The sequence below is a fragment of the Amblyraja radiata genome, chromosome 7 (genome assembly GCF_010909765.2).
Source record: "Amblyraja radiata isolate CabotCenter1 chromosome 7, sAmbRad1.1.pri, whole genome shotgun sequence".
Lineage (NCBI taxonomy): Eukaryota > Metazoa > Chordata > Chondrichthyes > Rajiformes > Rajidae > Amblyraja > Amblyraja radiata.
Genome location: NC_045962.1, coordinates 46,906,892 through 46,920,131, shown reverse-complemented (window position 1 = coordinate 46,920,131; position 13,240 = coordinate 46,906,892). Strand labels below are relative to the sequence as shown.

At 44.1% G+C, this 13,240-nt stretch overlaps 1 protein-coding gene across 2 annotated transcripts in view; it reads right to left on the bottom strand.

Moving 5' to 3' along the window:
* Positions 1–13,240, bottom strand: part of usp40 (ubiquitin specific peptidase 40) — a 151,460-nt gene that overhangs the window by 81,083 nt on the left and 57,137 nt on the right. For both annotated transcript variants that reach the window (XM_033024378.1, XM_033024377.1), the window contains exon 12: positions 9,870–9,951. In XM_033024378.1, coding sequence (XP_032880269.1) covers positions 9,870–9,951 — 82 coding nt within the window. The remainder of the gene's footprint in view (positions 1–9,869; positions 9,952–13,240) is intronic.

The following is a 13,240-nucleotide window of genomic DNA, read 5'->3' as shown; positions in this document are numbered from 1 at the left end:
TTTACTCCGGACTTTCAAGGACTGTGTTTTTTCGACCTGGATTCGTTTTTTTCAAGCGAGGACAACTAATTAAGCATGCTAGACGATGCAGCTAGCAGCTAAACAGTCAACATGGAGGATGGATTCCGGAGGCTGGACCCACTCGTCTTTGGCGGTAACATCGGCAAACACTGGCGGATTTTTGAACAAGAATATGACGTTTTCATCATGGCGGCACACTCTGACAAGTCAACCCACACTCATGCGTACATTCTCCTCAATCTAGCGGGACCGCAGGCCATTGAACGTGAACGGTACGCGGGGGAAGTGAGGGAGCCCAGTGAGGGAGGAGACATTCTCGTTCCCACGGAATCCAAAGAGGATCCTGAATACCTCAAGAGGAAATTTCGGGAGATATGCAACCCTCACTCTAACGTTACTATGGAAAAAACACAAGTTCAGCACGCAATCAAAAGGCTGGTGAGACAATTGAATATGTCAGTGATTTAAAGATTAAAGCAAAAAGCTGCAAATTTGGAAATCTCTATGAGGAGCTTATTAGAGACAGACTGGTCTGTGGTATTAATAATGACAATTTGAGAAAGATGCTACTGCATGATAATAATTTGACATTAGTTAAGGCTGTCTCCAACTGTCAAATTCATGAGATGACTGAAGAGCACAACAAAACACTGGCTTCTCCACAGCACTCTGTCACAAATGTTGATGCAGTCTAGGCTAGGTTCATGAGAAAACAAAAGCCCAAGATGAAAATGAAAAAAGTTTTTTAAAAAACTGGGACAGTGTATAGCCAACTGCAACAACTGTGGAGGTAGTCATGCAGCTAAAAGAGACAAATGTGCAGCTTTTGGTCAACAGTGCCATGCCTGTAAACATTTGAATCATTTAAAAAAGTGCTGCAAGTCCACACATCAAACCTACTACAGGCAGAGACCTAAGAGAACTGTTCCCCAGCTAGAACCTGACCAAACCGACAGCAGTGCTGATGAAACATTCTATGTCGGTGGAATAATACTGCAAATGACTTGATTCAACAAAATAGAAAAAAATGATAATGTTTTGGTCACATTGCAATTTAATGGCATTCCGGTTGAAATGAAAGTACACAGGTACCAAGTGTAATGTTTTGATACATTTGAACAACTGCAGGATGAAGAACAAATAAGAGCATGCATTAAAGCCACAAACCTTGTTGCATATGGGGGCAGTAAGATCAAAACTGTTGGTATGGTTAAGTTGCAGTGCCACCTAGAGGGATCGCCATACACATAGCCATTTTACATTGTCTAAGAGGATGTTCTGCCATTGCTAGGGCTACGTGCATGCAGGCAAATGGGGCTGGTCTCATTCAGTAAAGATGTTCACCAGTTGAGCCCCACTGAAGATGATCTGTTACATCAAATTCCAACAGGATACAGCGATCTCTTCGCTGATGAGCTTGGGAAGCTGCCTGATGAGCTTGGGAAGCTGCCTGAAACCTATCGCATGACACTTGACCCGGATGTGAGACCCGTTGTTCGGCCTGCACATCGCATTCCTGTGGTTATGAAGGACAGAGTCAAAGCTGAGCTAGAGAGGATGCAGGAATTCGGTGTCATCACTCCTATGTCTGAGCCAACTGATAGGGTGTCATCTTTGGTTGTCACCAACAAAAAAGATAAACAGGAGATCAGAATATGCATTAATCCCAGAGACATGAACACTGCTTTGAAAAGGCCACATCACCCTATGCGTACTGTGGAAGAAATGGCTGCACACATGTCAAATGCAACTGTGTTTTCTGTTTTAGATGCTAAGAACTCCTTTTGGCAGATTTCACTTGACCGCACATCTTCAATGCTAACCACTTTTAGCACTTCTTTTGGTCACTACAGGTTTTTAAGGATGCCATTCGGACTCCCTGTGCGATCATAGTCAACGACATAATCATTGGAGGTAAAAACGTGGAAGAACACGAAGCTAACTTGAGAAAAGTGCTCATCCGTGCCAGAAAGGTGAACTTGAGGCTCAATCCGCTCAGTGCAGGTTCCGGCTGAACCAGGTCAGCTATGTTGGACACATGTTGACAAGTGAAGGCCTCAAAGCCGACCCTTCCAAAACAAAAGCAATCAGTGAAATGCCAGTGCCAGCAGATGTCCCAGCTCTGCAAAGATTTCTGGGACTTACTTTGGGAAATTCATTCCAAACTAGTCAGCTGACGGCTCCACTGCGACAACTCACACACAAAGACACTGAATTTACTTGGCATGAACAGCAGCAAAATGCTTTTGAGGCACCAAAGCAAGCGCGTGACACTTACCTGTGATGTTCACAGTATGGCCTTGGTGCAGCATGTTTGCAGGAAGAAAAACCCGTAGCATATGCTTCACGGACGCTAACCGACACCAAAACCAGATATGCTCAAATTGTAAAAGAACTGTTGGAGGTGGTTTTGTGTGTTCCAAATTGAATGATTACATCTATGGCAAGTTCGTGGCCATAGAAACGGACCACTAGCCCCTGGTCACCATACTGAAAAAGCCCATACATGCAGCACCGGCAAGACTTCAAAGGACGATGCTAAGATTTCAAAAGTACAGCATCATCTGTCTAAAGTGTAAAACATATGCACCAGGAGTTCCATAGTTCGGCATGCTGAGGAGGACAGTTTTGATGTCATGACAGTCAACTACATATTCTCTTCTCGCTTTGAATTAAAGAGACACACAGCAGATGACGCAACCCTGCAGACACTCAGCAATATCATCAGACATGATTGGCCCAGCAAACAGCGCAATCTTCCACCTGCTCGCCCTTATTTTCCTTTTAGAGAAAAAATAACTATTGAAGACGGGGTCATCATGAAGGGTCACAAAGCAGTCATTCCTTTGTCACTGCAAAAGGAGTACATCAGCATCATGCACAGAGGGCATCCTGGTGCAGAAGCTACTAAACGGAGAGCAAGAGGCATAGTTTTCTGGCCTACAATGACAGACGACATCAACAAGGAGATACAGTCATGCTCTGTGTGTAACAGCACAAACTCACACCAGCGGAAAGAACCACTCCTGCTGCATCCAGTTCCAGACCTGCCTTGGTCGACTGTGGCAACAGACATCTTTGAATGGCACAGTCAGCAGTACTTGATGCTAGTGGACTCATATTCAGGCTGGTATGAAATTGACACAACTTGTGACACTACTTCAGCAACATTCATCTCAAAACTTAAGAGGCACTTTTCAGTTCATGGAGCACCACACACCCTCATATCAGACAATGCCAGTCAGTTCACAAGCCAGCGCTTTAAAGACTTTGCCACACATTGGGACTTCACTCATGTTACTAGCAACCCAGAGTATCCCCAATCTAATGGGTTAGCTGAAAGAGCTGTCCACAGCGCTAAACAACTCATGGAGAAGTCTCACAGAGACAGAACTGATGTTTTTCTAAACATCCTAAATCTCAGAAACGTGCCACAAAGCTTGGATTGCCAGCACAATGACCCGCAGCCGCCTCGATGCCGTACGCACCGCCTCGGCGCCGTACATCACGCACGAACTTCCCGCAGACTTCGCTCGAACTTCATGTCACTCACTCGACCTCCGCGCGGCCCCCGCTTCTGGCTTGGTCGCGCTTGCCGCATGCAGTCGCATGCTCATGGGACAGGCCCTTAATGTCAAGGCAAACACGTACAAGAGGATTTGGTAATGTTTAAAGAGCAACAGAAGATAACTAAAAAGACAATACGGAAGAAAAGATGAGGTACGAAGGTAAGCTATCCAAGAATATAAAGGAGGATAGTAAAAGCTTCTTTAGGTATGTGAAGAGGAAAAAATTAGTTAAGACCAAAGTTGGACCCTTGAAGACCAAAAAAGGTGAATTTATTATGGGGAACAAGGGGCAGATGAGTTGAACAGGTACTTTTGATCTGTCTTCACTAAGGAGGACACAAACAATCTTTCTGATATAGCAGTGGCGAGAGGATCTGGGGTGACGGAGGAACTGAAGGAAATCCACATTAGGCAGGAAATGGTGTTGGGTAGACTGATGGAATTCAAGGCTGATAAATCCCCAGGGCCTGATGGTCTGCATCCCAGGGTACTTAAGGAAGTGGCTCTAGAAATCGTGGATGCATTGGTGATAATTTTCCAATGATCTTTAGACTCAGTGTCTGAAGAAGGGTTTCGGCCCGAAACGTCGCCTATTTCCTTCGCTCCATAGATACTGCTGCACCCGCTGAGTTTCTCCAGCATTTTTGTGTACCTTCGATCTTCCAGCATCTGCAGTTCCTGCTTGAATTCTTTAGACTCAGGATCAGTTCCTGTGGATTGGAGGGTAGCTAATGTTATCTCACTTTTTAAGAAAGGCAGGAGAGAGAAAACAGGGAATTATAGACCAGTTAGCCTGACATTGGTGGTGGGGAAGTTACTGGAGTCAATTATAAAAGATGAAATAGCCGCACATTTGGATAGCAGTAACAGTATTGGTCCGAGTCAGCATGGATTTACGAAGGGGAAATCATGCTTGACTAATCTTCTGGAATTTTTTGAGGATATAACTAGGAAAATGGACAAGGGAGAGCCAGTGGATATAGTGTACCTGGACTTTCGGAAAGCATTTGATAAGGTCTCACATAGGAGATTAGTGGGCAAAATAGGGCGCATGGTGTTGGGAGTAGAGTGCTGACATGGATAAAAAAATTGGTTGGCAGACAGGTAACAAAGAGTATGGATTAACGGGTCCCTTTCAGAATGGCAGATAGTGACTAGTGGGGTGTGAGGAGGATGCTATGAGAATGCAGGGTAACTTGGACAGATTGGGAGGTTGGGCAGATGCATGGCAGATGAAGTTTAATGTGGATAAATGTGAGGTTATCCACTTTGGTATCAAAAGCAGGAAGGCAGATTACTATCTAAATGGCATCAAGTTGGGACTAGGGGAAGTACAACGGGATCTGGGGATCCTTGTTCATCAGTCTATGAAAGTAAGTACGCAGGTACAGCAGGCAGTGAAGAAAGCTAATGGCATGTTGGCCTTTATAACAAGAGTAGTCGAGTATAGGAGCAAAGAGGTCCTTCTGCAGTTGTACAGGGCCATAGTGAGACAACACCTGGAGTATTGTGTGCACTTTCGGTCCCCTAATTTGAGAAAGGACATTATTGCTATTGAGGAAATGCAGCGTAGGTTTACAAGGTTAATTCCCGGGATGGCGGGACTGTCATATGCTGAGAGAATGGAGCGGCCGGGCTTGTACACTCTGGAGTTTAGAAGGATGAGAGGGAATCTTATTGAAACATGTAAGATTGTTAAGGGTTTTGACACGCTAGAGGCAGGAAACAAGTTCCCGATGTTGGGGGAGTCCAGAACCAGGGGCCAGTTTAAGAATAAGGGGTAAACCATTTAGAACGGAGACAAGGAAACCCCTTTTCCCTCACAGAGAGTTGTGAGTGTGGAATTCTCTGCCTCAGAGGTCGGTGGAGGCCTGTTCTCTGGATATTTTCAAGAGAGAGCTAGATAGGGGCTCTTAAAGATAGCAGAGTCAGGGGATATGGGGAGAAGGTAGGAACGGGGTACTGATTGGGGATGATCAGCCATGATCACATTGAATGGCGGTGCTGGTTCGAAGGACCGAATGGCCTACTCCTGCACCTATTGTCTATACTCTTCCAGTCTCAAGGAAGCTGCTTGAACCACATGCGTAAGGCTTAGGAGGTAAAAGCCCAGCTTGTAAATAAAAGGCAGTCACAAAAAGTGTGCTATGACAAATCAAGCTGACCACTTAAGCCTTTAATGGAAGGACAGGTTGTCAGGTTACAGACCCCACAACGCTACAACCAGACAGGCATGGTATAGGAAATATGCCAGGAGCCCAGGTCTTACCTTATTCACTCAGAAGGAAAGCTGTACAGAAGGAATCATAGACACATTTTGCCTGTAATCGAGCCTGCCCCAACACAGCTAAATCCAAGTGACACCGATCATCAGGATACTGGACAAGGGTCAAAAGACTATAACACTCTAACAAGAGACAGACAAGAAATAATAGACACTGAGCAGCTCCAGGTTCAGGTACCTGTAGCCAAGCTGCCTTTGAACACCACTAAAAGTCTGTACAGAACACACTCAGGTCGTGTCAGTAAGCCAAATCCCAAATACAAAGACTTTGTCAGCTAACTATATTTAGACACATTGTTCAGGTTAATCTATAGCGGGCTAAAAGCTGACAATCAGGTGTTCAAGTCAATATGTTAAGTATGTTTACTATGCTGTGACCTTAATTTTGTGAGTCACAGTGTGTATACTTGTTTGGCTATAGTAACTGAATGTATCTATTGTATTTTGGTCATTTTGCGACATTTTGTAAGTCCTGCTACATTTACTACTTGACAAGATATTTTGTCATTATATGGAGCAGGAGATAAGGAAAGGGGATGTAGATTAGTCACTGTGTTTACAGTCTGTTAGATTAGTCACTGTGTTTACAGTCTATGTTGAGCTATTGCAGACGCGGTACCTGGGGGAAGTTATCCTGCGCATGCGGGGGTTGCCCAGGGTGTGGGAGTGTTAACAGGGGTTTTCGGTGACTACGGCTTTATCGTAACGTTGCATTCTCGATAACCATTAAACCAGGTTTGAAACTAAATAACTTGAAATTATTCATGAAACCACAAACGGATGTCTCTAACAGTTATATTCTTGTATCTCAGTCTCATAATGGCTTTGATGCGTTTCATAGGCACAACATTGTTGATAAACAGCAATAAAGGTTTCCAACAGTGATGGGAAGACTGGAGGAAAGACTAGGTGCTGAGAGGAGGAGGAGGCATTAAGGAGGCAATTAAGGCATTAAGGAGCCAATTAAGGCATTAAGGAGGCAATTAAGGAGACACACCTGAACAATTACAAATGCCTGTGAGGCCGTGTCCCAAACATTATGGCGCCCTGAAATGGGGGGGACTATGTATAAACACAGCTGTAATTTCTACATGGTGAAACCAAAATGTATAAAAAACACCCTATAATAAAATTTGACAATGTGCACTTTAACCACATGTGATTTTTTTCTATTACAAATCTCAAATTGTGGAGTACAGAGGCAAATAAATAAATGATGGGTCTTTGTCCCACACATTATGGAAGGCACTGTATATGGCCCACTGCTGCTACTGTTCTAACGCAAAGTTCATTTTCTTTGCGGAAATTAAGTGGAAACTTCATTTCTCTAAAAAAAAAAATATTATTTTGCACTTGTAGCTGATTTTTAAAAGTTAAATGAATTATTAGGCAATTTTAAAATATATTCTCTAAAACATTAAACAATTTCCAAAACTTGAATATTGACATTGAGCTATATGTTAAATAAAAAAATGCTTTGTGAAGTACTGAACAAACATAGTGTTAATCGTTTAGCCAGAGTAAAGTATCAGATTTCATTGATACAATTTTGACTTACACATTAGATTTCCCTAAAGTATTAAGAAATAATGAGTATAATTAAAAATAAAGAAAAATGACATAGCAATCATGAATTGTCTTTCCGCCGACTGGATAGCACGAAACAAAGGCTTTCACTGTAACTCAGTACAGGTGACAATAAACTAATGTAAACTAAATTTAGTTTTGAAGTACAGTTTATTGCAAACAGAATCAAACAGCAAGTGTTTCTTTCTATAAATAACCTAGATGTGTCAACCTAATGGCAAGGGAAAGAGCACATTCTTATTTTGTTTCATTTGGAAATACCCATACTCTGTTTTAAATATGTTTATCTCAACAATTTGCATTCATCTTCCAGAGTATAATTACCATGCCCAATTAGGATTTTGATATTCTAGATGTGATTAACAACACAAGGGGACAGATAGGGTGAAGGCACGGTGTCTTTTACCCAGAGTAGGGGTATCATGAACCAGAAGACACGTTTAAGGTGAGAGAGGAAAGATTTAATAGGAACCAGAGGCAAATTTGACTTTTTCTTTCCATCAATTTTGTTCCACTAAAGAAAATGCATGTGTTGAAGATATTTTTTTCCCTCAGAAAAAAAAAAGGAATTTAGTTAACCCATAAAGGACCTTGGATTCTGAGAAGTGAGATCGACCGACTGACCAAATGGTGCTAGCACAATAACCTGGTCCTCAACACCAGCAAAACCAAGGAACTGATTGTGGACTTTGGAAGGGGGAGGATGGGGACCCACAGTCCCGTTTATATCAACGGGTTGACGGTGGAAAGGGTCAAGAGCTTCAAATACCTGAGCGTGCACATCTCTGAAGATCTCTCCTGGTTCAAGAACACTGATGCAATCATAAAGAAAGCACATCAGTGCCTCTACTTCCTGAGAAGATTACGGAGAGTTGGTATGTCAAGAAGGACTCTCTCTAACTTCTACAGGTGCACAGTGGAGAGCATGCTGACTGGTTGCATCGTGGCTTGGTTCGGAAACTTGAAAGCCCTGGAGCGGAAAAGACTACAAACAGTGGTAAACACTACCCAGTCTATCATCGGATCTGACCTCCCATCCATCGAGGAGATCTATCACAGTCGCTGCCTCAAAAAGGCTGGCAGCATCATCAAAAACCCACACCATCCGGGCCATACACTCATCTCCCCACTACCTTCAGGTAGAAGGTACAGGAGCCTGAAGACTGCAACGACCAGGTTCAGGAACAGCTTCTTCCCCACAGCCATCAGGCTATTCAACTCGGCTCGGACGAAACTCTGAACATTAATAGCCAATAATCTGTTTATTTGCACTTCATGTGTGTATATATTTATGCATTGGTATATGGACACACTGATCTGTTCAGTATTCGTGTCTACTATATTCTGGTGTGCTAAAGCAAAGCAAGAATTTCATTGTCCTATCAGGGACACATGACAATAAAACTCTCTTGAACTCTTGAACATTTATAAACTTGTTATGATTTAGGGGCATTTTTTGAGAATGTGTTATCCATGTAACTACTGTTTAGAAATAATGGCTGACTAACTATATTCCAAAACATCACTGCTTAGCCACAATAGGTCATTAGTCTGCATCCATGAGCGTCGTAGAGCACAGACAAGCCCTTCAACCCAAATTGCTCAAGCCAACCAAGATGCGCCATCTACACTAGTCCTACCTGCCTGCGTTAGGCCCATATCTAAATCTTTCCTATCCATGTACCTGGCAATGTCTTTTAAATGTTGTTTTTGTACTCACCTCAACTACCTCTGCTGGCGACTCATTCAATATACTCACCACCCTCTATGTGAGAAAGTTACCCCTCAGGTTCCTATTAAATCTTACCCTCTCAGCTTAAACCTCTGTCCCCTGGTTCTTCATTCCCCAACTCTGGGTGAAAGACTGTGCATTTACACTATCAATTCCCCTCATAAGTGTATACACCTCTCAAAAATCACCCCACTTCCTCCTGCCCCCCAAGAAATAAAGTCCTAGCCTGCCCGCTCTATAGCTCAGGCCCTCAAGTCCTGGCAACATCCTCGTAAACCTCTGCACTCTTTCCAGCTTAACAACATCCTTCCTCTAGCAGGGTGACTAAAACTGAACACAACACTCCAAATTAGTTTTGAATAATTAATTCAACGCGTAGTAGCACCATGAGGCTGTGTATGGTTCCCTTGTTATTCATCCGACATTGCCTTTTCTGCACCGCCCTGCTGAATGGCTGGAGTTTATAGTTCCCATATTGTACGTTTCGAGTCGAGACCCTACTTCAGACATTGACTTAACTTCAGATAGCCTTCCTTTCGTTCTACATCCCCTCGCTCTTCCCAGTTCTCTCACTAGTCTTACTGTCTCCGACTACATTCTATCTTTGTCGCACCCCCTCCCCTGACATCAGTATTCTTTCCTCGACAAATCTTGTTAATCATGTTACAGAAATTACCTTTGTTGCTGAAGATTGGCGTCTAGGGTGGCCATCTCTTCCTGCAAATTGGCTGGTACTTTGTACCTTGAATTTCCTCGGGCTACGGAACCATAAAAATGAAGTAAACTTTCATTATTTCAGCACAGGTTATTGAAAATCCACAACAGTACATTCAACACTTGCACAACTGTGGTGCCTATGGCACAAGTTGACAACACAAATGGAGATCATTTAGCATCTGTTCCAGATCCACTATATTAAGCTAGAACAGATTCCCTGCTCCATTCTCCATGTAATCGTAGCCCTGTACCTTAAACATGTTTATGATGTCTCCCCTTATAATATCCAATGGTCATTGCCTCAACTACAATCAACATAAAGTAATATGCTTGGTGTTGTCTTACTGAGACAGTAACGTTTAAGGCGATCTGTCATTTTCTATACTCTGAAAACTTACTGGTGAATTTGGCATATCTGTTTTGAGGATCAAAACAGAATATCTTTTTATTTTCAGATTATCAAATAGACAATAGACAATAGGTGCAGGAGTAGGCCATTCGGCCCTTCGAGCCATCACCACCATTCAATGTGATCATGGCTGATCATCCCCAATCAGTACCCCATTCCTGCCTTCTCCCCATATCCCTGACTTCGCTATTTTTTTATTTTTTTATTTTTAAAATTTTTATATAAAGAGTCCTATCTAACTCGCTCTTGAAAGCATCCAGAGAACCTGCCTCCACTACCCTCTGAGGCAGAGAATTCCACAGACTCACCACTCTCTGTGAGAAAAAGTGTTTCCTCGTCTCCGTTCTAAATGGCTTACTCCTTATTCTTAAACTGTGGCCCCTGGTTCTGGACTTCCCCAACATCGGGAACATGTTTCCTGCCTCTAGCGTGTCCAAACCCTTAACAATCTTATATGTTTCAATGAGATCCCCTCTCATCCTTCTAAACTCCAGAGTGTATAAGCCCAGCTGCGCCATTCTCTCAGCATATGACAGTCCCGCCATCCCGGGAATTAACCTTGTAAACCTACGCTGCAATCCCTCAATAGCAAGAATATCCTTCCTCAAATTAGGGGACCAAAACTGTACACAATACTCCAGGTGTGGTCTCACTAAGGCCCTGTACAACTGCAAAGGACCTCTTTGCTCCTATATTCGATTCCTCTTGTTATAAAGGCCAACATGCCATTCGCTTTCTTCACTGCCTACTGTACCTGCATGCTTACTTTCATAGACTGATGTACAAGGAACCCCAGATCTCGTTGTACTTCCCCTTTTTCCAACTTGATGCCATTTAGATAGTAATCTGCCTTCCTGCTTTTGCTACCAAAGTGGATAATCTCACATTTATCCGCATTAAACTTCATCTGCCATGCATCTGCCCACTCCCCCAACCTGTCCAAGTCACCCTGCACTCTCATAGCATCCTCCTCACAATTCACACTCAGCTTTGTGTCATCTGCAAAGTTGCTAATGTTACTTTGAATCCCTTCATCCAAATCATTGATGTATATTGTAAATAGCTGCGGTCCCAGCACCGAGCCATGAGGTACCACACTAGTCACTGCCTGCCATTCTGAAAGGGACCCCTCAATCCCTACTCTTTGTTTCCTGTCTGCCAACCAATTCTCTATCCATGTCAGCACTCCACCCCCAATACCGTCCCTTAATTTTGCCTACTAATCTCCTATGTGAGACCTTATCAAATGCTTTCTGAAAGTCCAGGTACACTACATCCACTGGCTCTCCCTTGTCCATTTTCCTAGTTACATCTTCAAAAAATTCCAGAAGATTAGTCAAGCATGATTTCCCCTTCGTAAATCCATGCTGACTCGGACCGATCCTGTTACTGCTAACCAAATGTTCGGCTATCTCATCTATTATAATTGACTCCAGCATCTTCCCCACCACCGATGTCAGGCTAACTGGTCTATAATTCCCTGTTTTTTCTCTCCCGCATTTCTTAAAAAGTGGGATAACATTAGCTACCCTCCAATCTACAGGAACTGATCCTGAGTCAATAGATGCAATATTATATTATAGATTACCGTGATAGACCATATTTTCCATTAGCTGCAGGTTGTGATCAAAGCAAATATATGTTGACGAATAAAAATCACACACATTTTAAAGTATGAAATACAGACGCATATTAGTAATTATACTGTTAGTTAACAAGACACCAGAGAGTTTGGTAAATTCTGAGACCCAAGACTATAATTCAAGTTATAAAGGAATATATTTTCATTAGTAAAGTTTCTGTTTGTTAATACTGGACACAAGTTCACAGATGAAATGTATCTCACTTAAACTAGGCATAGGTTAGCATGCATAGCTCAAAAATGGCCAGATGTGTGCAGACATAATGTTGAACCTTTAACAGCTATGGAAATGCAGTACAACAGCACAGATCACTGATTACACTTCTTGTTCACATCATTTTGACACCGACAGTGGCGGCGCTGTGATACAGCTGCGGCTCGCCTGCAGTCTGTCTGTTTTTACTTTTTATGTTGGTTTTTTTTTTTGTCTAGTTTAGTACATTTTTTGGTTATTAGGTGGTGTTATGTGTGTGGGGGGAGGGTGAAACAGAGCTTTCTGTCTCTCCCTTCGGGGGAATGCGACTTTTTGTCGTATCCCCCTTCTCTTCCCCCGTCTGCGCTGAGGCCTAATGGCGGAGCTGGCGGCCTCCAACCTGCGACCGACCTCGAGGGTCCGGAGGTAGAGCCAGCCAGGACTCACCAACGCGAGGCTGGCCGTCTTCGAGCTGTGGCGACGTCCGGGTAGCGGCACGACTCGGCGCTCCGGTGAGGGCGAACGGTGCGGAGCTGAGACACTCCTGTGCGGCCGGCACGGCTACCGGCTGGAAGGCGCTCCCGTGTGAGCAGCCCGGTGCGGGGCTGAGACACTCCTGTGCGGCCGGCACGGCTACCGGCTGGAAGGCGCTCCCGTGTGAGCAGCCCGGTGCGGGGCTGAGACGCTGCCTTGTGGGCGGCCCGGTGCGGAGCGGAGACGGTGCTATGGCGGCTGAGGCGGCGTTCTGGCGGCGGCAACCTGGATCCGGGGCTCGGCCGCGGGCCAATGGAGGACAATGTCGGGAGCTCGCAGGTCACAGGCTGGTGCCTGTTTTCCGGAGCACCCGTTGTAACAGCTGCGGGCAGCTTCGACCACCCCCCGGGCCGCGGAGCTTGAACCGTGGGACTGATGCCATCGCCCGGTGGGGTATCGCCTCGGCGCAGAGGGAGAAGAGGAGGGAAGAGACAGTAACTCTAAGACTTTTGCCTCCATCACAGTGAGGAGGTGTTTGGTGAACTCACTGTGGTGGATATTAATTTGTGTTTATTGTGTTTTGTTATTATTACATGTATGGCTGCAGGCAAC